General features: G+C 36.2%; 7 protein-coding genes and 1 pseudogene across 12 annotated transcripts; 5 read left to right on the top strand and 3 right to left on the bottom strand.

Moving 5' to 3' along the window:
• The first annotated feature begins 213 nt into the window (after positions 1 to 213).
• LOC104791748 (putative RNA-binding protein ARP1) lies at positions 214 to 2,653 on the top strand. Its single transcript, XM_010517714.2, has 6 exons — positions 214 to 579; positions 674 to 821; positions 1,172 to 1,304; positions 1,396 to 1,441; positions 1,557 to 1,788; positions 2,442 to 2,653. Exons 1-6 carry the CDS (start codon positions 394 to 396, stop codon positions 2,483 to 2,485), a joined length of 789 nt encoding a protein of 262 aa, XP_010516016.1. The 5' UTR covers positions 214 to 393; the 3' UTR covers positions 2,486 to 2,653.
• A 3,370-nt stretch (positions 2,654 to 6,023) lies between these two features.
• On the bottom strand, positions 6,024 to 7,014 carry LOC147942834 (uncharacterized). The gene is made up of 2 exons (XM_087456202.1): positions 6,346 to 7,014; positions 6,024 to 6,092 (listed from the first exon to the last, which is right to left on the bottom strand). Exons 1-2 carry the CDS (start codon positions 7,012 to 7,014, stop codon positions 6,024 to 6,026), a joined length of 738 nt encoding a protein of 245 aa, XP_087312328.1.
• A 1,033-nt stretch (positions 7,015 to 8,047) lies between these two features.
• On the bottom strand, positions 8,048 to 8,944 carry LOC104699128 (uncharacterized). Its single transcript, XM_087454084.1, has 2 exons — positions 8,546 to 8,944; positions 8,048 to 8,467 (listed from the first exon to the last, which is right to left on the bottom strand). The coding sequence occupies exons 1-2, from the start codon at positions 8,942 to 8,944 to the stop codon at positions 8,048 to 8,050; spliced, it is 819 nt and encodes a 272-aa protein (XP_087310210.1).
• A 1,733-nt stretch (positions 8,945 to 10,677) lies between these two features.
• Positions 10,678 to 15,122, top strand: LOC147942833 (uncharacterized). Of its 3 annotated transcripts, none has more exons than XM_087453388.1 (15): positions 10,678 to 10,953; positions 11,208 to 11,355; positions 11,448 to 11,521; positions 11,589 to 11,721; positions 11,827 to 11,909; positions 11,995 to 12,145; positions 12,228 to 12,418; positions 12,691 to 12,902; positions 12,992 to 13,090; positions 13,480 to 13,601; positions 13,809 to 13,910; positions 14,047 to 14,156; positions 14,265 to 14,352; positions 14,458 to 14,591; positions 14,688 to 15,122. In XM_087453388.1, exons 1-15 carry the CDS (start codon positions 10,715 to 10,717, stop codon positions 14,905 to 14,907), a joined length of 2,106 nt encoding a protein of 701 aa, XP_087309514.1. In that variant the 5' UTR covers positions 10,678 to 10,714; the 3' UTR covers positions 14,908 to 15,122. The 3 variants fall into 3 exon arrangements, with proteins under 3 accessions (XP_087309514.1, XP_087309515.1, XP_087309516.1); XM_087453389.1 differs by having other exon boundaries at positions 10,708 to 10,953; positions 11,190 to 11,355; XM_087453390.1 differs by having other exon boundaries at positions 10,753 to 10,953; positions 11,134 to 11,355.
• On the bottom strand, positions 15,113 to 17,709 carry LOC147942832 (myosin-binding protein 7-like). Of its 3 annotated transcripts, none has more exons than XM_087453393.1 (4): positions 17,527 to 17,709; positions 15,616 to 16,922; positions 15,458 to 15,504; positions 15,113 to 15,361 (listed from the first exon to the last, which is right to left on the bottom strand). In XM_087453393.1, exons 2-4 carry the CDS (start codon positions 16,765 to 16,767, stop codon positions 15,259 to 15,261), a joined length of 1,302 nt encoding a protein of 433 aa, XP_087309519.1. In that variant the 5' UTR covers positions 16,768 to 16,922; positions 17,527 to 17,709; the 3' UTR covers positions 15,113 to 15,258. The 3 variants fall into 3 exon arrangements, with proteins under 3 accessions (XP_087309519.1, XP_087309517.1, XP_087309518.1); XM_087453391.1 differs by having other exon boundaries at positions 17,053 to 17,681; XM_087453392.1 differs by lacking the exon at positions 17,527 to 17,709 and adding an exon at positions 17,087 to 17,524.
• A 561-nt stretch (positions 17,710 to 18,270) lies between these two features.
• Positions 18,271 to 21,078, top strand: LOC104699127 (F-box/kelch-repeat protein At4g39560 pseudogene; annotated as a pseudogene). Its single transcript, XR_015559266.1, has 2 exons — positions 18,271 to 19,448; positions 19,747 to 21,078. The product of XR_015559266.1 is annotated as an F-box/kelch-repeat protein At4g39560 pseudogene (transcript).
• LOC147942831 (F-box/kelch-repeat protein At4g39560-like) lies at positions 19,312 to 21,078 on the top strand. The gene is made up of 2 exons (XM_087453387.1): positions 19,312 to 19,448; positions 19,747 to 21,078. Exons 1-2 carry the CDS (start codon positions 19,431 to 19,433, stop codon positions 20,863 to 20,865), a joined length of 1,137 nt encoding a protein of 378 aa, XP_087309513.1. The 5' UTR covers positions 19,312 to 19,430; the 3' UTR covers positions 20,866 to 21,078.
• Positions 21,079 to 22,937: 1,859 nt separating this feature from the next.
• LOC104791744 (putative glutamate carboxypeptidase AMP1) lies at positions 22,938 to 26,447 on the top strand. The gene is made up of 10 exons (XM_087453386.1): positions 22,938 to 24,150; positions 24,400 to 24,642; positions 24,736 to 24,888; positions 25,003 to 25,065; positions 25,164 to 25,251; positions 25,356 to 25,439; positions 25,558 to 25,646; positions 25,723 to 25,836; positions 25,917 to 26,057; positions 26,150 to 26,447. Exons 1-10 carry the CDS (start codon positions 23,161 to 23,163, stop codon positions 26,312 to 26,314), a joined length of 2,130 nt encoding a protein of 709 aa, XP_087309512.1. The 5' UTR covers positions 22,938 to 23,160; the 3' UTR covers positions 26,315 to 26,447.
• Positions 26,448 to 26,704: the final 257 nt, after the last annotated feature.

The raw sequence follows: 26,704 nt of genomic DNA, 5'->3' as shown, positions 1-26,704 counted from the left end.
AAAAAAACAATGAAGTGTATATACTTTTAATAGATTTTGCCGTCCAAAGCACCGGTTTAACATGGCTAGGACTAGTTTAATCAACAACATTGCTGAAACGTATGCATGGTCCATCCGGCCGTGGCAGTGTTATTATGAGTTTTTCGTTTGCGGGGGGATTTGTATTCCCTATCGTATCAAGAGATATAGAAGTGAATAGAGACATATTGAACGGTGTAGTGATCACGTTAAGACTTACCTGTCCACCAATCTGCCACTCTTTATTTTAAACAAATTCTTTATTTATTACTGTATTTTATTCCCTGATTTTTTATATAATTGAATTCACTCTCCTTCTCTCTCTATCTTTCTTGTCTCTCTCTTTCTCACACACACAACACAACACACGATCCAATGACGACGAGCAACAACGTGAACGGATGTTCCGGAGACACGAAGCTGACCAAAGTGTTCGTAGGAGGATTGGCTTGGGATACTCACAAAGAAGCAATGTATGATCATTTCATCAAGTATGGTGACATCTTGGAGGCAGTTATCATCTCCGACAAACTCACTCGCCGTTCCAAGGGCTATGGCTTTGTCAGTTCTTTTCTCTCTTTTATTTTCCTTCTTTCTTTTTTTTTTTTCTTTGTTCCTTTCTCATTTTGTCTTTAATTACTTTTTCGTTATATAGGTGACTTTCAAAGATGCGGAAGCTGCAAAGAGAGCTTGCGAAGACTCGACTCCGGTCATCAATGGCCGCCGTGCCAACTGCAATCTCGCCTCCCTCGGTGGTGGTCGCCTTCGTAAATCCCCTACCATGGCTTCTCCTCAACAACAAGGTCCATCTAAAGTTTTTAAAATACAAAAAAAAGTTATTTACACATAAATATTGGCCACATAATGTCTCATCTAGGAAATTTACTAAGCAAAAATTGTGAAGTGAACCGTTAATTATTGCATACATATGGGTGTGAATCGTGTGCTTTAATCATGTATATGATCTAATGCTAAGAGCTCTATCTAGGCAGGTCTATTCATTGACACTCCCATAGATAGGAGACATTTCCAAGGATTAAATCTTGATGTGAATCGAACCGAAAGTCTACTTTGCCATAAATATTCAAACTTTTTAGAACCATCAAAATTTTGAAAATAACTTTATCATCAATGATGTTTTTGACATATGAAGGACAAAAAAATGGGAACAGGGCCACGCCACCACATGTAGGGAATCAAGCTCAATGGTACTACCCGGCCGGATTCACACACCACCAACATCAACTTCAACAACAACAACATCATCAAGCCGTTCCTTACTATGGGTAAATTATTTTCTAAGGTTTAATCTTCTTCAAGATGTACGTCATGAGTTAATAAGGTGTTTGATATGTCTGGTGTTGATATTAAATAAAGGTACCCTTCCACCTACGTCGCCCCGAACATGACGACCTTCAACCAAGTAAGTCTTCTGATTTCTTAATTAAAAAGTAAAAATAAAAATAAAGATATGGTTGAAACTATGAGTTTTCACTTACGAAACTTTTTTTTGTTTTTTGTGTGGAATTAATGAACAGAAAGTTGGATACGTTGGAGGAACCTATATGAACGGACACTATGCACAAATGCAACCACAACCGCAACCGCAATATTACCAACATCATATGTATGGTGGAGGGAGAGTTATGGTTGGGGCAAGTCCAATGGTGCCTCTCTACACTGTCTATCCTTATCATCAATCTCAAGCTATCGGATTTCCACCACCTTCCTTCTCAAAACCCCTTTCTTATTCTACTCCTCCCATATCAGGTCATTGTCATTCTATTTCTAAACCTTATAATTAATGACATGTTTTAGTTCAGTATTGCTTATCATCAGTCGTCTCTAACATCATTCCCTAAGAAGATATTGCAAGTGACGACATAGTTTGCTATGTAATTAAGTACTATTGCAATTTGCAACCATCATTTGGAAAAACCACACACGTATCCAGTTAACATCATTAGATTGATTCTAATAATTACATTAATACAATTGGGAGAAACGATTCTTAATTTAGCATAATCTAACATGTGCCTTTTCCACATATAGTGGTCTAATTCTTGATTATCTTAACTTCTGTCTATCAGTCAATATTATTACACTGTATATATGCACAAAGTAAAATCTGATGAGACATACGCACACATGCATATACAAGTTGGTCACGTTATGAGGTCGATGTCAGTCATGGCCTCATGTGCCCATGATGTGGTATCACATGGATCCACCCTCAGCTAGCTAGGCCCAGCTTTGGCACGTGATCACTCGTTGTAGCACGTGTCTCTGTAATAATGTAGTTGGATCTTGGTGCTTATATGTTAATTAATATTTTTTTTACATGCAAGATGTTGCAATCTTGGTGTGTCGGAAAATCTATTAAACTGATATTATAAAGATTTGCTTTTTTGACTGTTATATAGGAACTGTTGGAGGAGATAGCATACAGAAGAAGGCCATACATTGACAGGCTACAAGCTCTTGTTGATCAATTGACTCGGCCCAAAAAAGTTATTCATTCTCTCCATCTCACCAACCTCTATTTTTCACTAGAGACATGTATTTTATTTTATTTTTAATTCGCCACATTTAATAATTTATTCATTGAAGCTAAGCTGATAGAGTTTTTTACTTATTTATTTTATCTCATATCAAAATCACTTAATTTCTTCTTAAATATGAACAAAAGGAGTAACGGACATGATGAGATGACATTAATCTACCAACGATGTTTCTTTTCTTTTATTTGGGTACTAACTCAAATTTATAAGAGAGACTTGTATGTAGGTATGACTAGACAGTTTATTTCCTTAATCAAGAGACTAATAAAACACATAATAAACAAAATGAAAAAAGATGGCTAGCTACATGAAATACGCGAGAAAACATGGTCACATATACTAAGTATATTATTGCATCCTCAACTACACGAATTATATGTATTACATGATCATATGTATGAACTATATGACGTTATGAAGTCAACACCATAGACATAGAATCCGGTACACCGGTCAACTGACTCCGGCAAAGTCCGATGTTGACTCCGGCGTTGACCAAAAAAATGCATTAAAATTTTTTTTCTAATTAAAATCAAAAATAAGAAATATTATATATAAACATTTTTGGTTTTTCATGATTAAGAACATATTCAATTTAATATCTAAATATTTTGATATATCTCTAATGTATTCATTCTTATAATTAGTTAGTTTTTATTTTTAAAGCTAAATTAATGATTAAATAAAAATCATTAATAATTATTTTCAAGATATATATATATATTTGATAATTAGATTATTTAAATACTACAAAATCAGTAAATCAAATTCAACTACTTTCATTAGAAAAATAATATGCAAAAGATTGAGTATATATATGACTCTTTACTCTAAAGTTTGTATGGTAAATGTTGTCTAAAATTTTAGATACTTTTACTATAAAATTTACATACTCTTAATAACATGTAAACAACAACAAAATATATTCACAATATTTACTTCAAATATATAAAAGATAAACATACAAAAAAAATTTGATTTTAGCAAAACACTATATTTGATTTGAGGGTATGTTTACAAAAATGTATAGAATAAGAGTATTTTTGCAAATACCTTTATATTACATCTTGAAATTAATTATCAATAATTTTTATTTAACTATTAGTTTAGCTTTAAAAATAAAAATTAACTAATTATAAGAATGAATAAATTAGAGATATATAAAAATATTAAGATATTGAATTGAATATGTTTTTAATCATGAAAAATCATTAATGATTTAATATAATTTTTTTAAAAGAAAAAAATAATTTAGAATATATTTTTTTAGTCAACGCTGGTCTTCGCTGGAGTCAGTCGACCGGTGTATCGGATTGTATGTTTGTGGTGTTGACCACATAACGTCATATAGTTCATGCATGTGGTCATGTGATACATATACTTTGTGTAGTTGAAGATATAATAGTATACTTGGTATGTGTAACCATGTTTTCTCTTATACTTCGTGTAGCTAGCCATCTTTTTTCCTAAAGAAAACATCAGATCAAGAACATACAATGACAGAGAAATAAAAATATAAATAAGTAAGAGAGACTTGTATATATATGTAGATACTATATTTTAACCCGCGGTATACTGCGGGTATATAATTTTTATTATAATTTATATTTATATTGTATCTATTTGTTAAATATTTGATGTTTTGTAAATAGAGAAATAACTATATTTTCCAGTTGTTGTGCGGATAAATATTTATATTATTTTTTAACCCGCAATACACTTCATGACCATTTGTTTGTTATATTTAGTTTTTTTTTGTTTAGTGTTTGAGATTCTATTTTGATTTTTAGTTATTATAACAAAAAATAAGGGATCTAAATACATAATAAGTCATTTATATGTTGTGATTAAGTCACATTTTCCTAATGATTTAATTATTTTACACAATATTTGTTAAATTAACTTGATTTTATGTCAAATATTCTAATATTAGTAGTGTTGATAAATAATTAAATGAGGATTTAACCCGTGTTAACACAAATTTAATAATATTTTATTAATTCAAACATGTCATATTCATAACTCATCTACTATATAATCACATGATATAGTATTTTAAACTTTTTAATTTTATATATTCGTAATAATTAAATTTTTTATTAAGTTTGTATATGTTAATTATAATATTTAAATAAATGTCAATCGTAGTTTTTCTTACGTTAATAATCAAATCTCATAGATTTTGGAAAACAAAATGGGAATCAAATTGTTGTTTTCTTTGTTTGCAAATGATTCAGATATAGAAAATCTTCAAAACACAACAGAATGCGTGGTTAAATATATGATAGTTTCTATTTCCATATTGATTACTGTTATTTATTTAGTTGGAATGAAATATAAAATATTTAGGAAACAAAATCTGTAGTAATGTTAGTTTTGGAAAAATTTTATGGGTTAATGTTGTAAATAATTTTTTAAACAAACAAAAGTAAAATGACATAACACAAAATGTACTTCAAAAATGTTAATATAGATGACTAGAGAGTTGATTTCCTTAATGAGGAGACTAATAAAACACATAATAAAGAAAACATCAGATCAAAAACATACAATGAGAGAGGAATACGCCATTACTCATGAAGCCCCAAGTGAAAGAAAATCCCAATAATTCTGATTATATATGCTAATGATGAAGCTGATTCTGATATTAAAACCAATGGTGTGAAACGAAAGGCTTATGTCCGGGGTGAGGATTCACCAGGAGAAGGTAGCTAGGAAGACTGTTTCATTGGCAAAGGTGTCTTTTGCACAAAGGCCCTCTTTTAAGATTGGTGCTTGTATAGGCATAGCCAGATGGCTATGTATGTTAAGGTATCTGTATTGGGGAATATTTTTGGGTGTTCTTAAAGTAAAAATATTATAAAAATAATGTAAGATCATTAGTTTAGATCTTTTGTTAAGAAGTTGGTTATTGGGAGAACATGTTTAAGATCATAAGATTTAATAATATAATAATCTTAAACATATTACAATTTTAAAAACTTTAAAAATTAACACTTAAATTGCAAACTAAAAAAAAATTATACTAAAATTCAAAATACAATACCAAATTTTTATGAAACAAAAAAACATTAAAGATAAAAAAAAAACGAAACAAACATATTACTTAATTAAAGCATACAAACATTTTATTTAATTAATACATAGTTTAATGTCCAAATTTATTCCATATATTCTCAATCAAATCAGCCTTTAATTTGTGATGTGCTTGTCTATCATGAATTCTTGTATGACCATCACCTAAACCCTCTAGATTTGAAGCCATATTTACTGAAAACGTAAAATCCACAGAGGATCCGGTTCCATCTTCTTGTTGGAATTCTTGTTCGTCATAGAGTGTGTATGAATTTCGTTCATCTTCGACAATCATATTATGGAGTATGAGACATGCTCTCATAATATATGCAATTTTACCCTTCGCCCATAAAAGAGATGAATTTTTAATCATGGTGAATCTAGATTGCAGGACTCTAAATGCACGTTCAACATCTTTTCGTGCACCTTCTTGACGTTCTGCAAACAAACGATATTTCGGGTGTTGTGGTTGTGGGATGGATTTAACAAATGTCACCCATTCGGGGTAAATACCATCCGTCAGATAGTATGCCAAATTATACTCACTTCCGTTGACATAGTACGTAACTTCGGGAGCTCGACCATAAATAATGTCATTAAATACTGGTAACTGATCAAGAACATTTAAATCGTTACAAGTACCTAGAGCTCCAAAAAATGCGTGCCATATCCAGAGATCTTGTGAAGCTACCACCTCCAAAACAATTGTCGGTTTACTGGTGCCTCGTGAATACATTCCTTTCCAAGCGGTTGGGCAATTTTTCCAATTCCAATGCATACAGTCGATGCTTCCAACCATCTCGGGAAAACCCTGTTGTTCTCCATAAAAGAGTAGTCGTTGAAGATCCTCTGGTGTGGGTCGGCGTAGGTATTCAGTGCCAAACAAGTCAACTATGCCGACGACAAAATGTTCCAAACATTTACGAGCAGTCGATTCAGCAAGACGTATATATTCGTCAACCGAGTCCGACCCAGTCCCATACGCTAATAGTCTAATTGTTGCAGTACATTGTTGTAGCGGTGTTAAACCATTCCGGAAGGTTGCATCATTTTTTGGTTTAAAATATGGAACTTCTTCACTGAGACGATTCACAATACGCAAGAACAATGACTTGTTCATTCGAAACCGTCTGCGAAATTGCCTCTCCGTGTAAGTCAGATTATCAGTAAAATAATCGTTCCACAAACGTTCGTACCCTTCTTCCCGTTTTCTATCGATATATGTACGTTTATTCCTTTCGGCCGGAATTTCCTCTTCAGCAGCTTCAAATTGATTATTAAATTGCTCTTGAAAAAATTGGTTAAAACTATCATTATTCGGATCACAATGGTAGTGAAAATTGTTGGAAGAAGATGCCATAAGATGAACAAGAGAAAATAAAACAAGAAAATAAACTTGCAATGAGAACTTTGATTGTATGTTTTTGGTGAGAGAAGGAAATGTTTGATTTTGATGAAATAAAATCTTGTGCTCTTCTCATATATATAGAGGGTACATAACTCTTGTGATACATCAAGTTCATTTTCGGACAAACACATGTGAACTTTGGTCTTCCTTACAAACAAAGACCTGTGACTCTGTCAATTTTTGACACCCAAACTAAAATCCTAACAAACAAAACAAATTCATGTGACTCTCTTTAAAACTACAATCCAAATACCAAAAAGCCTACAATCATACATTAGCCGATCACGAGTTCACTACAATCATACATTAGCCAATCCAAAAGGTTCACTACTAGTGTACTTAGTAATCATGATAAGTACCACTACCATAACCATCATACCGAAGCAAACAACAACTACCAATTAAGGGGCCATTTGAAACAATGGTTTCTTCTCTCGTGCCTCAGTAACAAGCCTCTCCAGGTTCACCAACCTCTGATCTGAATGGTTTTGATGGTCCTTGAGCTGGATCAGTTGTGTCTCATTATCAGGAAGTGGTTCAGCTTCACGGCTCCACAGACTTGTGAATCTAATCTCAGTTGATGGTTGCGGAGGATAGTAACAGGTCTAAGCCTCCTCTTCGGAACTATAGTCTAATGGGCTGTTTATTCCATAGTCGTATATAGAGTCAAGTCCCATGTCTTCTTCAACCTGAAACCGAAAACACATACATAAGTTTCCAACTAATATATAACAATGAAAACAAAAACAAGTTTATTCAACCTGAAACTAACGCTTATGAAACAGGTGATAAATCAGAATGCAAAGTCTAATGCAAAAACAAAAGAAAGATTTCGTAACCAAACATCTGAGATTCATTAAAAACATAAGAGAACAAGTTGAACAATGCCACATATCTGATTCATAAACACATTAAAAACATAAGACAAACATAGTTAAAACAAACATAAACTACAACGGACATATCTTCTACTATTTCTTCTAAGTTAAAATAGTTTAGCCATTAGCTTCTTCTTTAGAGCTTTTTCATCTTCGTCTAGAGTTTCTTTCTTGGCAATGAGAGTGTCAAGAATGGACATCTTTTGGAGTTCTTTCATGCGCTCCAAATCCTTCTGTTTTATCTCCCACATGTGACTAAACTCTGCAGATGGTGCAACCTTCTCTTTACCTTTGTTCCTTAATTTTTTCATTGCCTTTATGCCAGGAGGCCTGCTCTCGTGCTCACCAACGATAGAACCTGTAGATGGTGCAACATCATCAGCTTTTCTTTTGTTAGAGTTGGTTGTCTTTGGAGTGGGGTTCATAGCCTCCAGATTTACCCATTTTTGTTCATAGCATAGCACATTCCAAGCATACTCCAAACAAAACTTCTTCTTGTACAGCTTAGTGTAGATTTGGTGAGCATTCTGCAGAATATCTAAATCATTCATGCCACTAGCTTTCTCACCCTCTGCCTCTGCAAAAGCTCCACAGAACCTGCTCACTTCCTTACTGATTTTTTGCCATCTTTGTCTACAATGGTCAATCCGCCTAGGCTCAGCACCACCAAGTACATGGCTACTTGATGCATAATAGTCTCCTATACGGATCCAAAAAGACCCTGTCCTTTGGCCATTCCCAACAATTGCATCCTTCAATGTGTTTAACCAGCCGCTTATTAGGACTAAGTCATCTTGTGTGGACCATATCCTTCTCTCCCTACGCTGTTCTGTTGTCTCTTCTGATTGACTAGGAGGTTGACTCGGTTGTGAACTAGTTTGTGAACTAAAAGCCGGGATTTGAGAGGAACCAATGTTTACATTGGGAGCAAAGCTGTCATATGAGAAGTTAAGAAGGCTAAAGTAGGATTGAGACTGACTGTTAGGAGTATTGTTTGATTCCATAGCAATCAGATTTAAACAAGGAAGAAGCTTCGACAGAGATATTATTGGAAAGTTCTTAGAGATTGGTTAAGAAAGAAGCAAATAAGATAAATGATAGAAGAGAAGTAAAAGATATGAGAGATTGAGTATTTGGCTCGGATGTAATATAGAGAAGTTAAGAAGATCATTAAATCCAAAGTTTGGTGTTGTTAGAGACTTTTAATTCTAAATAACCATTACATACTTCAGTCAAATCAGAAGTAAATAAAGGTCACTGAGTGTTTTTTATATGTAAACCAAAAAGTTTGGTTTTGTTAATGCATTGAACTCAACTAGTTTTGTTAAAGCATTCATATTATTCAGTTTTAAAAGTTTTAAAAGTTTCAAAGCTTTCATAGATATCAGTTTTTAAAGTTTTAAGACAACTCAAACATAAAAAGCAAAACTACAATCAAAACTTATCCGTGAATAACCACTTATACGAGAACATGATCAGATGATAACATGTTAGATACTGAGACATAAAAAGCAAAACTAAGTGACACTAAAATCACAACAACTCAAACATATTATACAAGACATAAACCAATCAAACATCCGAGACCATCACAAAACAATTCTGAGAAACTCATTACACAATCAAACAACACTTAACAAGCCACTACAATCACATAAAATCTGTGAATAACCACTTATACACTACTACACAAACCACAACACCACTCAAATCAGGAAACCAACCTTGCATTACATATAGTGAGTGTGAATTACCTTTTAGTTTCGAGTAAATGCAGGTTTGTTGATGGTTATCCGATTTAATTTGCTCTGGTTAACCTCACCTACAAGCCTCAGAAACAAAGCAAAATCGATTAATGTTCATTAGTGTTAAGGTTGATTTCAAATACAACATATGACACTCAGAATTCAGTCATACATCCTGGAAGCTCACTAAAATCCTATATTGATTAATCAAAACCTTTAATTGACAGATGAGACGAAACCCTATACCATGTTACTAAACCCAAACCTAATTCACAAATATCAATACCCTAAATCGATGAAACAATAACTGACAGAGGAAACGACAGGACTACCTTGTCTATATCGTCGGAGATGAGATTTGCGAGACAAAGGAGACGAGGAGACTAAGGCTCAAGTAGTGGATTTCGACTTCGCCTTCAAATCGCCGAACATATGAATTGACAAAAGAAGAGAATTTTAACGGATTGGTCGAAAAAGCAATGTACAGATCGATTTCTACATGGATGAGCTCTCGATTTTGGTGTTTTAATGGCCAGAATACAAACCTTAGTCGGAGAAGATGGTGACCACGAAGCTTTCGTCGTTTTGGAGAGAAAGAAGAAAACCTAGATGCGATCTCGAACAGAAGGAGAAATGAAAAAAAATTCTCCTTTGCAAAAAATCTCAACCATTCACGGACTGCCACGGCGTAATAGAACTGGGCTAAAATCTGTTCTAATTAAAGACCCAAAAACATGTTCTATGGCCATTGTTCCATATATTTTTGATTTTAATGGGCTAAGAACACCCAAACTGTTCTGTGGATGTCGATGCAGATGGCCTTACACATAACCCCAAGTGTTGTTGAAGCGTAAAAATTGGAGGCCTTCTCTGTGTGAGAAATAAACCGATCCCATTTTCACGATTCCGGTATAATGTCTATAATCTGGATTCTAGACCAAAACCAAACCGAATGTTTTATAAACCGGAAAATCCAAAACTAATCCATGGTTTGAGAGGGAGAGGGAACCCCAAAATGTTTTGGACCAAATGTTTTTGAAACGCTCTTTCATCTTCCCTCCAATCTCACTTTCACCATTTTTTGTTTTGTTTTATTTCCCCTTAAAAATTAATCACGGCAGACAACTAAAAAAAAAAACCCTAGCTCTGCTTCGCCGTGGAGATTCACACCACGACGACCTCGTTAATCGGCGACATCGATTTCGCTATCGCTTTACGCCGCTGGGTTTCTATGTCTGCATCGCTAAGAGATTAACCATCGGAGCGTGGTGAGTATGCTCTTATCTTCGATTTGATTTATGTTTGTAATTTTTCGATTTTTCGCCTTTTTAAGTTCTTCACCGGTACTTATTGACCAGTTTCTAGGGTTCAATGGTGTTTGAGAATTAGGGTTCCTATGGATAACTCCATGATTTTGAACCGGATTTGATTTTGTAATTTTGAAATAGATTTTGCTGGTTAAGGAAATTAGAGTGGGATAATGAGATTCCGGATTGTGCCTCAGATTTGGTATTTTGAGTAGGGTTAAATTTGGGGATCAAGCGAACAGTAGTATCCATTTGGAAATGGCGAAAGTGGTTGCTCCTGGTGCTTTTGGTACTTCTCTTCAGATGAGTGGAGGGTCCAAAGCTGCGCCGAAGCCTAAGAGGAAGACACCCTCTGAACTGAGAGTAAGTTTGTTTCTTTCTCTTCATTGTGCAACGTTTTCCTCCTCGAGTTTTTGGAAGTTATCTTTGAATGATTTCCTTACTCAAATGAACAGGGAGAACAATTGAAGCGGACTGCGTTTGTGGACCAAGCTAAAGAAGCCTTTGATGCATTGCGCCCTTGCAAAAGGTACATATCATCATGTCTTCAAGTTTTTGCACTTTTATTTCTTCTTACTTGATTATCTTGGCTGTAGTACTGAGAGAGAAAATGGGCTCAAGAAACAAGAGCTTTCGAAGAATCCAAAATACATAGAGATGCGTATGGATGAACTATATCCTGTCAAAAAGGCTAGGCCGTGGATGCTCTCTGGCAAAGAAAACTCTAAGGTTCACAACTTCTCTGATTCTAATTCTTGATTCCTTTGATTTTCTAAAACAAAATTGTAGTTTAGTTGTCATCTTTTTTTAATAGTTTATTTGTATTTACCGCAGGAAAATGGTGTGAAGCAATCCAGCAGCCTAATCAATGTTTCTTTACTCTCTAATGTTGCTGCCAACAAAAGACAACTTATTCGGTAAAACCCCTCGACAATTTCTATCTGGAGTTAGCTGACTTTTTTCTCTGCTTTAAGTTATGTTAATGTTTTGATGTCTTGGCAGTGAGGAGAATACTGCTTCTACTGAATTTTCTGATGATAGTAAGGCTGACGCTCGTCAGACAACTGAGAGATGTAGCCAAAGCATATTTCGCAGTGTCACGGAACTTTCAACCAGGGGTGACGAAGTATCCTGCTTCCCAGATATTGATATGGTATGTTTCACTCGGTAGTCTTTGATTTTGTCAGTTGGTTATGTATCGTGGTCCTGTTGGAACTGATATCATCTTTCATCAGAATAAAGCATTGAAAGGACTTGCAACTTGTGAACCATTGCCGGTTCATCCTGCCGACATAACTGGGGAATCTGATACTGCTTCATTAAGCGAAAAATTCATGTCCGAATTCCAAGTTCATGGGCGAAAGATTCCTCTGGACCTTTCCATGAAGACATATACTCGACTTGTTTCCTCTTCTCCGTTAAATTGGTAAGTATAGCTATATTCCTGTACATTTTTGTAATAAGAACATAATCATATGTTGGTTGTAGTTGATTCTGAGTGATTTCTCCTTGACATCTCATATTAGTTTAACACATACCACTTATTGATGATGCTATATGAAAATATGGTTTGTGATCACACAGAAGTATTCCCTTTACTTTCTCTTCTTTTTCTTATTAAATCATGTTGACCTAGTGTTTTCTTTTGCATCCGAAGTTTGACGCAATCTATTATTTTCTATTCTAATGTTGTTCCAGGTTACATAGATCAATCATGGGTAGTACCTACAATGGTATGCCACAGCTGAAGTTGCCGTCGTGTAATGTGGTAAATCAAGGTAGCAGTAGTTCTGGAGCAGATGTGATTACACAGGTGTTAAATTCTACGTCGCTAAACTCGTGGATTTATCCTCAGTCCTCCTTGCCACCTTTTATAATATCTGCATTGTTAGCATCTGGATCAGACAGAGGTTTGTTAATGAAAGTTCTTGAGCTATACCTTCTTGTCAGTCATCTTCCTTCTTAATTATATAAAGAGATCCGCATTTTGCTATTTCAGGTGAAGTTGATTTCCTACAAAAACGAAAATTGGCATGGGAGGATGCTTTTCGAAATCTTTACTTTATGTTTCGGAAGAATATCTGCAAAATATTCTATGGTAATTCCATCTTATGTTTGTCTGATTTGGATGCGATTTTTCTTTTGGTATAACGCCCTGGGTTAATGAAGAAGACTTCAATGACTCTGCAAACTTGTTGTGCTTGCATACTGTATGCATGTAGGTGGAATTTTTTTCAGCAGACAGATCCATCTATGTTTTGTTAATCATTAACACTTTCGTTTAGAAGAACTTGGTTTAAACCTTGCTTTACCATTTTTGTCTTGGCGAAGGTGCATAAAAGTCAACTCAACCTTTGTTGCTATTCAAATGTGAACTTAATTAGTGCACAGCTTCTTTGTCATGTTCCATCTCTTTTAAAGTCAATGGCACGTATGCCAAACTCTTGAAATGAAACTAAACTTAATTGTGCATTATTTGGCATGTAGTCTGTACGTCTCAGTTTGTGGCAATGTTCACTGGAAGCTGTGAGTCAGGGGGTGTCAAACGCTCATGCAATGGCTATATCACCCAGTCGACTAGAAGATTGAGAGCCATGCTTAAAGATCTTGTAAGATATGTTCCCCCAGTGTTATTAAGCCTTTTGCCTTATTTAGTTTACGTAGATTGTTTGTGTTTTCCATTCCTTGAGACATCATGAGAGAACTATTACATTATCAATTATATTTTGCTCATATGCTATACAAACCTTGTGCTAACATTTAAAGACGTGGTCATCCGTGCTTTACTAAGTTTGCTTTGACTATGTTTTCCACAGGACATCTGCTACTCCATGCCTCTTTGCAAAACTAAAATGGACGAGACAACTGAAGAAGATCTTGCTGAACTCTCAGAGATAGAGAATCATAACCTTGGCCAGGTTTGTGCGCATTTAGTTATCTATTTAGGAAATATATTTCTATCTACATGTATTTCTCACTCTTAGGAACCATGTGAAGCACCTACTTATATGCGAGATTATTGGCGTATTTTTCTGATCCTTGTAATGGATGCAGGTTCGTCGTTTGCGTTCTGTCTCTAACATAGATAATACTCCAGAATCGTTCTTGGCTTTTGTCGGAAATGAGAGCGTACATGGATTGTATGATCTTTTGTTAAATTATAGGTTCGAATGAACATGTCTTTTGGGAAATAAATTACATATTGTGCTCATGTACATCTTGTTAACTAATTTTGATAATGATTATAACTGTTATCTGTCAATCATGTGTAGGTCTTCTTTTGGATTTCTTCCCACTGCAGACGTTCCTGTATTATATTCACCAGTGCCATTTCAAAATGCTGCACTGTCTTCTCCCGAGGTTTAAACACACATTTGATGGTTTACTCTGTAATCTGTGGTTCTCTTGTTGTGACATCTTTATTCGATATGATAACACGGAGAATATTTGTTCTTTGATTTCCAGATCAAGTGCACAGAGAACGTAAGAACAGAACCTACAAGTTACTGTGTTGAGATTAAAGGCGAATATCTTCCGCCTTGGATTATTAGCAATATTTGTGCACATGTGGGTGCTAATGGACAAAACTTTGACGCCAGGTTCGTTGATGCGAAATCCCTATTCTTTTCTTCCGAACCAAAAAAACATTTCAGTCTTTTTTAGGAAATGCTAACATTCTGTGAGTTTTAATTCAGCTTTGCGACTGAGCCAACCTCTGTTAACTTAAACATTGGTCTACCACAAGTCCCCGAAAAGACTGACCCTGAGTCTCGAGTCAGAGAAGGCACAGGAGAAACAAACGAGGATGCGCCTGGCATTCCTGGAGCGGTGATATGTCCTCAGCTTCAATCAGGCTATCTTAAGAGCTTGAAGTATTGCAACAAGTCTTACACAGTTTCGCTGTCTCCCTCGTGATCTGTATTTGCTTTGAATCCTTTGTATTTTTCTGGTTTTCATCACTATATGTATGAGTGAATGTCGTCAACTTCAAATTATCAACCCAATGGTAATGTTATTGGTAATATGGCTGAACATATTCAGAAACACTTTTGTTGGCAATGCACAACAAGACGTTGGTTTGAACCTTCTTAATTTTTTAATGTATCGAATAGTGACATTATTGTGTCAAACCCTGTTACTGTTATGATCATGGGATTAATAATTTCAAACCAGATTCTGAACATATTTTGATTGGAGTACAGACTACAGAGCAATGTACATTTATATGTTGCACTAACTACTCCAAAGAAATAAAAATGGAAAAATCTAGACATGTGAACTTGTTAAACATCTCCATCTCCTTGTTCCAGATCCTTCGCCTAGCATCATAAGCATCCCCATATTATTTGCTGACAACATATACACATAACTGCAGCAATGCAATATTAATTAAATTCATCAGAAAGCAATAGCAGGAAACAGTGAACCAACAAAAAGCATGTCTTTCTTTCGTAAATATGCTTACTTGTTTCGCCTGGCTTTTCTTTTCCAAGAAACAAAAGACAAAATCCACTGAAACGCAAGAACAACAGAGAGTAAACTTCAGGCGTACTCAGAGTTTCAAAACGCAACATGCAACATGAGAGAGAGTTAGATCGGAGACATTATTATATGATTATGTACCTTGAAGACCGTTACTACAGTGAATCCTTTAAAAGATGGCATTTTGCTAACCGGGTTTCGCCTGTTTGTTGTGCCGGCTTCCTTTGTTAATTGCTGTGCGATTTCTTTCAGCAACACCAATTGAGCTTTGTCTGTCCTCATAGATACAATGATCTGTCTCAGTGATTCCCTGTCTGCTTCAAGTGCTTGAAGCCTTGTGTAAAGTTTCTCGATATCAGGCTCGTTAACTCCTTGCTGAGCTGTGAACGGTTCTTGGTATCTCGGAGAATTCCAATGATCACCATTTAACTTTCCCTTACTCATCTTATTAGGCTCGTCGTCAATCTTAACTTCAGAAACTCCCACGTGAATTGAGTCGATAGTATAAACTCTGTCACTACTACTAGACATAGGAGAGTCTGCAAAAGATATCCCCTTAATATCTTTTGCAGTTCCTAAAGGCGAATTTGGATCATAATATGGCCATCTTGGAGACTGACCAACAATCACCTTTTCTTCAATCTCAACATTACCATCTGGTCCGCTCAGGTTCTCATATACAGTACATTTCAAAGAAGTATACTCACAAGGGTAAACATCAAAACCAACCGTACTAGAGTCTCTGCCAAAACCAAGTATCTGTTCATGCATCTCTGCCTCAGAAACCCCATAGCTCAGCAATTTATGCTTGTATGCTTCGACCTCATAAGTCAAGGCCTCGATAGCTTGCTCTTTCTCATACAACAAATTCTCCAAAACCGTGAGCTTTTCTCGGTCATGTGTCATTTTCTCCTCAGCAAACATTTTGAATTGCCGAGCTTCCATCTGTATCTCAGCCTTTTCTCTCTGCAGCCTCAGTATCATAGACATTGTCTCATTAGCCGCTGATGCAGCAGCGTTTCTCTCCTCTTCAAGCTCTAAATGAAGATCTTTAACTGTTTTCCTTTGGCTAGAAAGAACCTCAAGCAAAGCTGCACATTCATTCTCAACTAGTATCTTAGCGTTCGAAGAAGAATCAGAAGAACCTCGTAACAACAACATGTTCCCTTCTTTGAACTCGTTGAACTTTCTTTTCACCGTTCTAGTCCAAGGATCTGAAGAAGATGATGCCCCAAGAGAATAATCACAGCATTTCACCACATCTTTCGAAGCAAATCTCAATTCTGAATCCATGAGTTAATACCCCAAAACCCCAAATCTCAAAATGCAGATACACACAGACAGATATAAGCACGTTCCCAAAAACCCTAGCTTTAAGAACCTAACAAAAGCAGTAACATTTGTTTCATCCTCCAATTGAATTAACCACAACAATGAAGCCACGAAACCTGGATTTAAAGACCCAAATAAACAACATTGCCATTAAAACAAAGTTTCAGCATAGCAAAAACAGAGAAGGATATGATTCACAAGACCCAAAAGAAGGTATATTTTCAAGAAAAAATATAATCTTTATACCTCAAAACAAGACTTTAAAGATAAGGGCAGCTACCTAATTCACAAATCCTTCCCGGAAAAAGAAAAAGATGAAAATTTTCCTTCTGTTTCCCGGGAAAAAAAACAGAGGAAAATGTAAGAAACGGCGGGATTAACCGGAGGGGAGAGGAAGGATAATCCAAAAGATGTTCCTCCTATCAAAGAAGAGAGAATTAAGAAGGATAAGAATGTTTTTTGTTTGTCTCTTCTATGTTTGATTCTTCATCTTCCTCTCATCTCATCTCTCTATCTCCCTCCTTTATCGGAGCGTATATCAAAAGTTCTTGGACTATGTGCCCACACAGAGCTATATGTATATTATTATTATATGATATAAATTTCCCCTTTTTTTGGGTGAAAAAGCAAAAGCTAAATTAATAATAGTATTAAATAGAACAAATCCAAAGTTTCAAAAACTAATCATATGGGCATATAGATAGAAATTAGAAAGCCTACCTTAACAAGTTTTGGTTCATGATTAAGATTCAAAATGCTTACCAACTCTACTGATTCACCCACCGGAAGTACTAAAAAGTCTAAAAAGTTTTGATTATGTTTTGAAATTTTTTTTATCTTTGGAGATTGGATGATTCCTTCGGTTCATTTTCTTCAACATACATGCATACATAAGTTGTAGATATGTATTCAACGTATTTTTCTTTTTGTTTAGAAAAGAAACAAAAAAAAAAAAAAAAACTTTTGACATAAATAAGGTAGGTATGACATTTGTCAATTAGGTAAGAAATAGTTTTCATTGGTTTTGGATTTTGACTCACATGGATTTTGTGTCACTCTGTAATTTTGGCAGAAATTAAATAAAGTTGGTTGTAAGTTGTAACTGTAAAATGTAGATACACGTTATCATTTTCTTTAAAGGCCACAATACTAAATAATAAGCAAAAATTATATGGGAAAACTTAAATACAAAGGATACTGAAAATGAAATTCCTTACTATGGCCAATGAAAAAATCTCTTGTCAATTATCTCACCACATTAGACGACATTATATGAGTCAATGAAAAGATTCTGTTTTACAATTCTGAATTAGTCCTCTTACAGTTTTGTGGACTATATTATCCCGCGTTAATAGTAAAACGGACTCTTGTGATCAACGTCACAATCCCTAAATCAATATAAAATTCTCTCCTCTGCATTTGTTATCTGTAGCAAACTGTAGTAGACGAAACCAAGCTCTTTTAATGTCTTCCACCGAGAACAAGATGATGTCTACGGAGCAACCATCTCTTCCGCTGCTCTTATCCACACCGCAACCACCTCCTAACCCATCACTTCCCGATGATTTGCTACTGAGCTGCTTCGCACGCGTTTCAAGATTGTACTACCCAACTCTCTCCTTAGTATCCAAGAGGTTCCGTTCACTCATTACTTCACCGGAGCTTTACAAGATTCGATCCCTTTTAGGCCACTCTGAGATTTGTCTCTATGTGTGCTTTGAGTACTATGATGGGATTCATGGCCCTAACACACGTTGGTTCACTCTCTGCCGCAAACCTGATCAAACCCTTAACAAGAACGAGAAGTCAAGTGGGTATGTTTTCGCTACACTCCAAACTCCCAATTACCCTCCTGTGCGCTCGTCGAATCTAGTGGCCGTTGGTTCTAACATCTATAACATTGGCGGATCCATTTACAATGTGCCCTTGTCTAAAGTATCGATCTTGGATTGTCGGTCTCACACGTGGCGAGAGGGTCCGAGTATGCAGGTGGAACGGTATTGGTCGGTGGTGAACGTTCTTGATGAAAAGATATACGTAGCAGGAGGGTGTCAAGACTACAATTCCTCAAACTGGATGGAAGTCTTCGATCCAAAAACACAAACTTGGGAGCATGTGTTGAGCCCTCTCACGGAGAGATGTGGAAGTCTTGTATGGAGGAGCGCGGTGCTCGACGAAGAAATCTACATGTATGGGACTTGGGGTGTGGCTTACAAGCCAAAGGAAGATAGATGGAAACCGTTAGCAGAGGTTTGTTTGGAATTAGGATGGTTAGAGAACCCTGATTGTGTGATTGATGACATATTATTTTGTTATAGTGATTCACACGGTATAAGATGGTACGACTCTAGGATAAGATATTGGTTACGTTTGCAAGGTTTGGATGAGTTGCTGCTGCCAATGTATGCTAATTCTGGTTATGTCAAATTGGCGAATTATGGTGGGAAGATGGCGTTTTTGTGGGACAAATATGTACCTTCCAGTGAAGACAAAGAGATTTGGTGTGCGGTGATTAACCTTGAAAGACACAACTTTGAAGAGATGTGGGGAGAAGTGGAGTGGCTTGATGTTGTGCTTACTGTCCCTTTCTCTTATGCATTCGTGTCAGCTCTTGTTGCTACCGTATGATGCTAAAAAGATTGGTGAGTAATTTAAGTGATTGTGGGTTTTGTTATATGATTTTTATGTGTGCAATAAAACATCATTTCACTTGTTAATCTTTGATAATTAGCTTATGCTGTGTTGTTGGTGACAATGACAATTGACAATGATCACTTATTAAGAAAAGATTCACTACTCTCTTTTTTATGATCAGATCGTTTTTTTTTAATCTGTTGGGCTTTAATATATTGTTTGGCCCAATAATACAAAATGTGGTCAAAGTCAAAACCCTTAAATCTATCAATTTTCCTTTGAGTCCAAGTTTCATCGGTTGTTCAGTGTTGTTGCCGAGAAAAGAAGATGATGTCGACGAAGAAACCCTCCGTTCCCTCATTGTTTTCACTCCCTGATGATTTGCTATTGAACTGCTTCGCACGCATCTCGAGATTGTACTACCCAATTCTCTCCTTAGTATCCAAGAGGTTTCGCTCAATTCTTTCTTCACCGGAGCTTTACGAGACCCGATCATTCTTAGGACGCACCGAGAGTGTTCTTTATATGTGCTTTCAAATCTCTCCTGGCCCTAACACACGTTGGTTCACTCTCTGCCGCAATCCTGATCAAACCCTTAGCAAGAAGAAGTCAAGTGGGTATGTTTTGGCTGCACTCCCGATCCCCAATTCTCCTCCTCCGCACTCGACGACCTTCGTGGTCGTTGGTTCTAATATCTACAACATTGGTGGATCCACCTTCAAAGTGCCCTTGTCTAAAGTCTCGATCTTGGACTGCCGGTCTCATAGGTGGCTCGAGGGTCCAAGTATGCAGGTGGAACGGTATTGGTCAGTTGCTAATGTCCTTGATGACAAGATATATGTAGCAGGAGGCTCTGATGACTACGATGCCTCCAATTGGATGGAGGTTTTCGATCCAAAAACCCAAACTTGGGAGACTAAATTTAACACTCTGAGGGAGAGATGTGGACGACATGTATGGAAGAGTGCGGTGATTGACGATGAGATCTATATGTATAGGGATTGGGGTGTGGCTTACAAGCCAAAGGAAGATAGATGGAAAGCTTTAGATATGGGCGTTTTGAAAGGAGGATGGGTAGAGGATTCATATTGCGTGATAGATAACATACTATATTGTTATCATGCTCTCTCTGGAATGATATGGTACGACTCTAAACAAAGAAATTGGAAACCTTCGAACGGTTTGAAAGGACTGTCTAAGTGTAGTGGTTATGTTCGTTTGGCGAGTCATGGTGGAAAGATGGTGGTTGTTTGGAACAATAATATGACTTTTAGTTACAGTGAAGACAAGAAGATTTGGTGTGCTGTGATTGCGCTTGAAAGACGCAACAGTGGAGATATTTGGGGGAAGGTCGAGTGGCGGGAGGTTGTGCTTACAGTCCCTAACTCTTATGAAGTCGTGTGTGCTCTTTCTGCTACTCTTTGATGCATGACAACATAACTAAATGTGGTGCATGTTAGTGATTGTGGGTAAACAAATTTAAGATAGTAGGAGTATATTATCTTTGTTGTGTATCAGACTACCAGTTTTTTTTTTTTTTGTTGTCTACCAGATTTAAAGTAGGCTATATTGTACCTAAACCCAACATTTCCAATGTCCCTAAAATAAATTGTCTGAATGAATGGATGACTTGGATTAGTATCTTTTATGAAGGTTGTGTAGTACAAAGAAGATACGTTGAAGGATCCACTTAGATTTTGTCCTCCCATCCCACGATAGTGCTGTCAAATTTCTAAAATTTATTATACCCCAATCATGCGATCAATTCCCACTCTTTTAGAAGAAGCACATTCATCTTTTCATTCCTAGTAAAAATATTTACAACATAGTGATCTAATTTTTTTTTTGAATAAATGTTAAATTATATTTAAAAAGAGAAAAATCGTTTTATATGGCTTGTTTGAAGCTTGTTTGAAGCTTTAGCACTTAGATAGTCTTGCTAAAGTTTCTATTATTCCATCAAACGTATGATAGAAATCATAAGATAGACTAGGAATGAACCTGACAAACCACTTTTTTTTTTGTCCATCAAATTATTTATAGTCTACACATTACGTCTATGTTAAATTGATAAACAAACAAAAAAATCGAACCTGAATACAGAAAAGTTAAGAGGTAATTCCATTTTCCTATAGAGAATTTATTTCCCCTAGTTAATTCGGAGTGTGTTATATAATATACTAGTATGTATAAATGCATAAAGACAATAGGTCCGACCAAATAAATCAAATGCATAAAGACAAAAGCTTTTCATGGTTATCAGTTTTATGATGTCGTGCTCATCATTTGCTCAAATAGTTTGTAGTAGTAATATCTCATGTTGTTTTCAATTACAATTTTTAGTTATAGTTAATTGTAGTAGTTTCTTTTTACATTTTTTTAAAGTTTTTTTTTTCAATTACAATTTACTTGGAGCAAATGCCAAACCTCCTGTTTTTGCTGGACAAGTGATCAAAATTTAGCGGACTACGTTATTTTTTGTTTTTTGGACAACACTATGCCTGGACAAAATATCCAGATCCAAAGATCCGATCCAAATACGAACGGGTATCCGAATATATCCATATTATTAATATATAATAGTAATATATAAGTAATATTTATAATTTTAATAATATAAGTGTTCAAAATATTCAAGTTTTAGATTTTTTAGATAATTTAAAGTATTTAAACTGTTTATTAGTAAATTTGGGTAAAAATATTCTCAATTTTCAGATATAATTAATGTGTATTATTGAATAATTTACACTAAATTAAATACTAAAATTTTGAGTTTTGTGAACTTCAGGTAATCTGAATCCGAATCCGAAAAATACCCGAACCGAACCCGAAATCTAGAAATACCTGAACAGGTCTTATATTTCTAAACCCAAAAACCGAAAATCTGAAGTACCCGATTCGAACCCGAACATGTATCCGAATGCCTAGGCCTAGACAACACCATACTACGTTCTAAAACCACTTCTTCAGTTTCCAACAACAGCGTTCTCAATCTCGTGCCTTTTCTTGTCCTTGGGAGTTGGTTGCCTACACTTAAATTAATTAATGACAAAGACAATAGAACAATTTGCGGAAAATCATATGATTATCACAATGGAATATACTTTATATGACGAGTAATATAATATGCTAATGTTATATGGAATATGTCAAATATTGACCCAATATATCATGTCTAGTTGTTGAGTACTATAAAAAATACTGAAACTGATACTTCAACAAAGAAAAAGAAAAAAAAAAAGTAGTAGTATTACACTCTCACCACTATTAAAAAAAAAAGCAAAACAAAAACATACTTTTTCAGTTTTTTGTTTGGTTCTCTCGCAAGAAATTGCAGCTTTTCATCATTCGACTGGGTCGCCACGACTCTCTAAAGCTAAAGTAATCTAGTGGAATAAAAGTAGGGATCATGCCCTTCATTTTTTAAATTCGATTTGTTTAAAAAGCTCTGATCTTTCAATCAGTCATTTATTTATAACACCCATTATCCAAAATTCAATTTCTTGCACAAAAAATAAGATTAATAACAGAGTTTTTGACTACCGAAGATAAACATACTCATAAAGACGAAAAGACAAAAAGAAAGAGATGACGATGATTCATACTAATAATAAATACAAAGATACTACTACTACTACTACTTACTAGCTCAGCCCCCACTATACTTACTATTATAACCCTCTCTCTCTCTCTCTCTCTCTCTCTCTCTCTCTCTCTGCAATGTCACAGCCTCTCACCACCAGACCCACCGTCGCCGGAATCTCTATATTCCCTTTCCGACATCAACCACCACCTCTCTGTGCTTTCCTCTTCATCATTATCCTTTTCGTTGCCACTTTCTACACTCTCCATCACCCTAACGCTACTCCTCCTTCTCTCTTTTCTCGAAATCCACATAATGACCTCCGTCTCCGCCGCCTCTTCCTCTCCTCTGCTTCCAACGCCACCATCTCCTCTTACCTCCGCGAATTGACACGTCACCCCCACCTCGCCGGAACCAAACCCTCTTTAGACACTCTCCACTACGTCCTAAACCACTTCCAAAGCCTCGGACTTGACGCTCATGTCGCCGATTACGAAGCTCTCTTGTCTTATCCTACGCACATCTCCGTCACGGCCCGTTTTAGCAACACGACGACGATGGAGTTTGACTTAAACGACGTTCCCGGAGATTCTTCCTCCTCCTCTCCGGTCGTTAGGCCTTACCATGCTTACTCTCCATCTGGTTCGGCCCAGGGTAACGTGGTGTTCGTGAACCACGGCGAGGAGAGAGACTACCGTGCGCTTGACTCGATCGGAGTGAGCGTTAAAGGGTGTGTGGTTTTAGTGAGGAAAGGTGAAAACTTGGGAAGAGGAGGGATTGTGAAGATAGCAGAGACTAAAGGTGCGCTTGGAGTGCTAATATACGCCGAGAACGACGGTGGTGGGTTCGGCGGTATTGAGAGAGGTACGGTTATGAGAGGAATCGGAGATCCGGTTAGTCCCGGTTGGCCAGGAGTCGTCGGAGGAGAAAAGCTTAGCTTGGATGATGATTTGGTCACTCGGAGGTTCCCAAAGATTCTATCTTTGCCTTTGTCTCTACGTAACGCTGAGATCGTTTTGGCTTCTCTGGGCGGTGCTAGAGCTCCGGTGGAGTGGCGGAATTCTGGTCGGGTTGGATCGGGTCAACGGGTTGGACCTGGTCGGACCGTTGTTAACATGACGTTTCAGGTTTAACTGAAAATTTCGTATTTCCGTTATGTTTTTCTTGGTTTTGACTTTTGGAATTTTCCGTTATATTCCTTAATTATGTGATTTTAGTTTCCTTTTATAACGTTTTTGTCCAAAATTAGACCTGAAACTGAGAACTATAACTGTAGGCTCAATCATTCTGAATTTGTTTTTTTTTTGGGATTTAGTTGTAGTTGAAAAATGTGATTTTTGAGCTCAATTTGAAGTTTTTTTTTTAAAAAACTTTAGGGGGAGATGAAAATGAAGATAATTCACAATGTTGTGGTTACAATAAGAGGGAGTGAAGAAGCTGATCGGTATGTGATACTTGGGAACCATAGAGACGCATGGACATATGGAGCTGTTGATCCAAACAGTGGAACTTCTGCTTTACTTGACATTAGCCGACGGTTCGCTCTTTTGCTTAAATCTGGTTGGAGACCACGTAGGACCATTCTCCTTTGTAGTTGGGATGCAGAAGAATTCGGAATGGTTAGTCACTCATCAGTAACTTAGTAAAAGCTGAATCTATTTGATGGTTTTACTTAAACCACTTGTGTCTCTTTTTTTTGTTTTGTTTTATAGATTGGATCAACTGAATGGGTTGAAGAAAATGTTCTTAACTTAGGTGCAAGTGCTGTGGCTTATCTTAATGTAGATTGTGCGGTCCAAGGCTCTGGTTTTTTTGCTGGTGCATCTCCTCAATTAGATGGTCTTCTTGTAGAAGCCTTGAAGCTGGTAATATTACTAAACAAAGAAAGCATTCTCAAGCATTGTGAAAACGTTCTTGGTTTATTTCGTTCAGAAATGTCTTTAAGTCTCTCTAATATTCATTCATCTTTGTGTGGTCAGGTACAGGATCCTGATGCAGTAGGCTTGACAGTGGAAGAGACATTTAAGTCTCAGATTAACATTGTGAGTGGACTATCCTTTGAAAGAGCTCAAACAAGTTTTTTCATTTCAGATTTTACGTTTGTCTTTGTAATGTAATTTAATGTTTTGATGGACTGCAGATACAGAGGCTAAGTCGAGTAGATTCTGATTTTTCCGGTTTTCTTCATCATGCCGGGATACCATCTATAGACATGTACTATGGAGCAGGTAAAAATCAGAACTTGATTCCTTACGTCTTGGAAAATATATCAGAATGTGATGTTCTAATGCATGTAATACCAATAATGTATGTTTGTTTATCCTATTTTCAGATTATCCTGTCTATCACACGGCATTTGACTCCTATGATTGGATGATCCATAATGCAGATCCATTGTTTCACCGCCATGTTGCTAGTAAACCTTTTACTTCTCTCTTTCGATCTACAATTAGTTTTTAGTCTTTTTGTTCTGTTTTTGTTTATGGATGCTATGAAGCGAATTAACTCACTTCTTTGCTTTCTATGTTTGTCAGTGTCTGGAATATGGGGACTTATAGGAATTCTCTTGGCTGATGAGCCACTCATACCATTCGACTACACCTCTTATGCACAAGAATTACAGGTACGTACTTTATTACTTACTCCCTTAATACGTAAGATATAAGGAAACTGAGTTTGTGTTTTGTGTAATGGTTCAGGCACATAGAGATACATTGAGCAAGCTATTAAAAGGGAAAGTTTCTGTTGATCCCTTAAGCATGGCGATACAAGAGTTCTCTTTGGTTGCCAAAGAAGTCGCAGATGAAGCAAAGGTTTCTAATGGGGTTACTAATCAACGTATAACCTTAATCGTTCTCTTCTTTGTCTCACCTATACATGTTCCGGTGTGCAGAAATTAAAGGAGAAATCATATAGCAAAGATGATGTTGCAGCAGCGGCGAAGAGAAGGGAGCTAAATGACAGGTTGATGCTTGTCGAAAGAGGGTTTTTGGATGCAGAAGGGATCAAAGGGAAGGAATGGTTCAAGCATCTTGTGAGTAAACTTTAAAACATTAACTTCTTTTCAATCAGATATCACCAATTGTTTCAAACTTCATGTGACCTTGTTTGTATGTTTATGCATAGGTATATGGACCGGCAGCTGAACCAGAGAGCAAGCTGGGATTTTTCCCAGGAATAGCAGATGCGATTGCGATAGACGCACCAGAGGGAGTAATTGAGCATGAGATATGGAGAGTCACAAGAGCGATTCAGAGAGCAAGCAAAGCTCTTAAAGGAGGGTTCACATGAGAAAATCTCAATAGTTTCTTTTGTGTATATAGTGTGACTGTAGGTTGTAGAAGAATAACGTCTTTGAACTAAACACTATAATCTAATCATTTAACACATTCAAGACTAATATAATCTTTTCCTTTTTGGATAATGTCAACAACTTTAAATTATCATTGCAAAGAACAAATCCTTTCTAAAGAGTAGTAATAAAGAAAAGAACAACCACTATCTAAGATTCTTTCTTAAGCTACTTTATTTTTCCATTGTAAAGGGGTATAATTATAGAGCCAACTCTTATCAATTTTTCCAGTGTAGTGTGTTCCATGGGGTGGTTTGTTTCTCTTTCTTTCCACAATTAACTACTTTTAAAGTGCTTCAGCTTTACCACAAATCTACCAAGATTTCCAA

Source organism: Camelina sativa, chromosome 6 (assembly GCF_030686135.1).
Source record: "Camelina sativa cultivar CO46 ecotype springtype chromosome 6, ASM3068613v1".
Lineage (NCBI taxonomy): Eukaryota > Viridiplantae > Streptophyta > Magnoliopsida > Brassicales > Brassicaceae > Camelina > Camelina sativa.
This window is presented reverse-complemented; position numbering and strand designations above follow the sequence as displayed.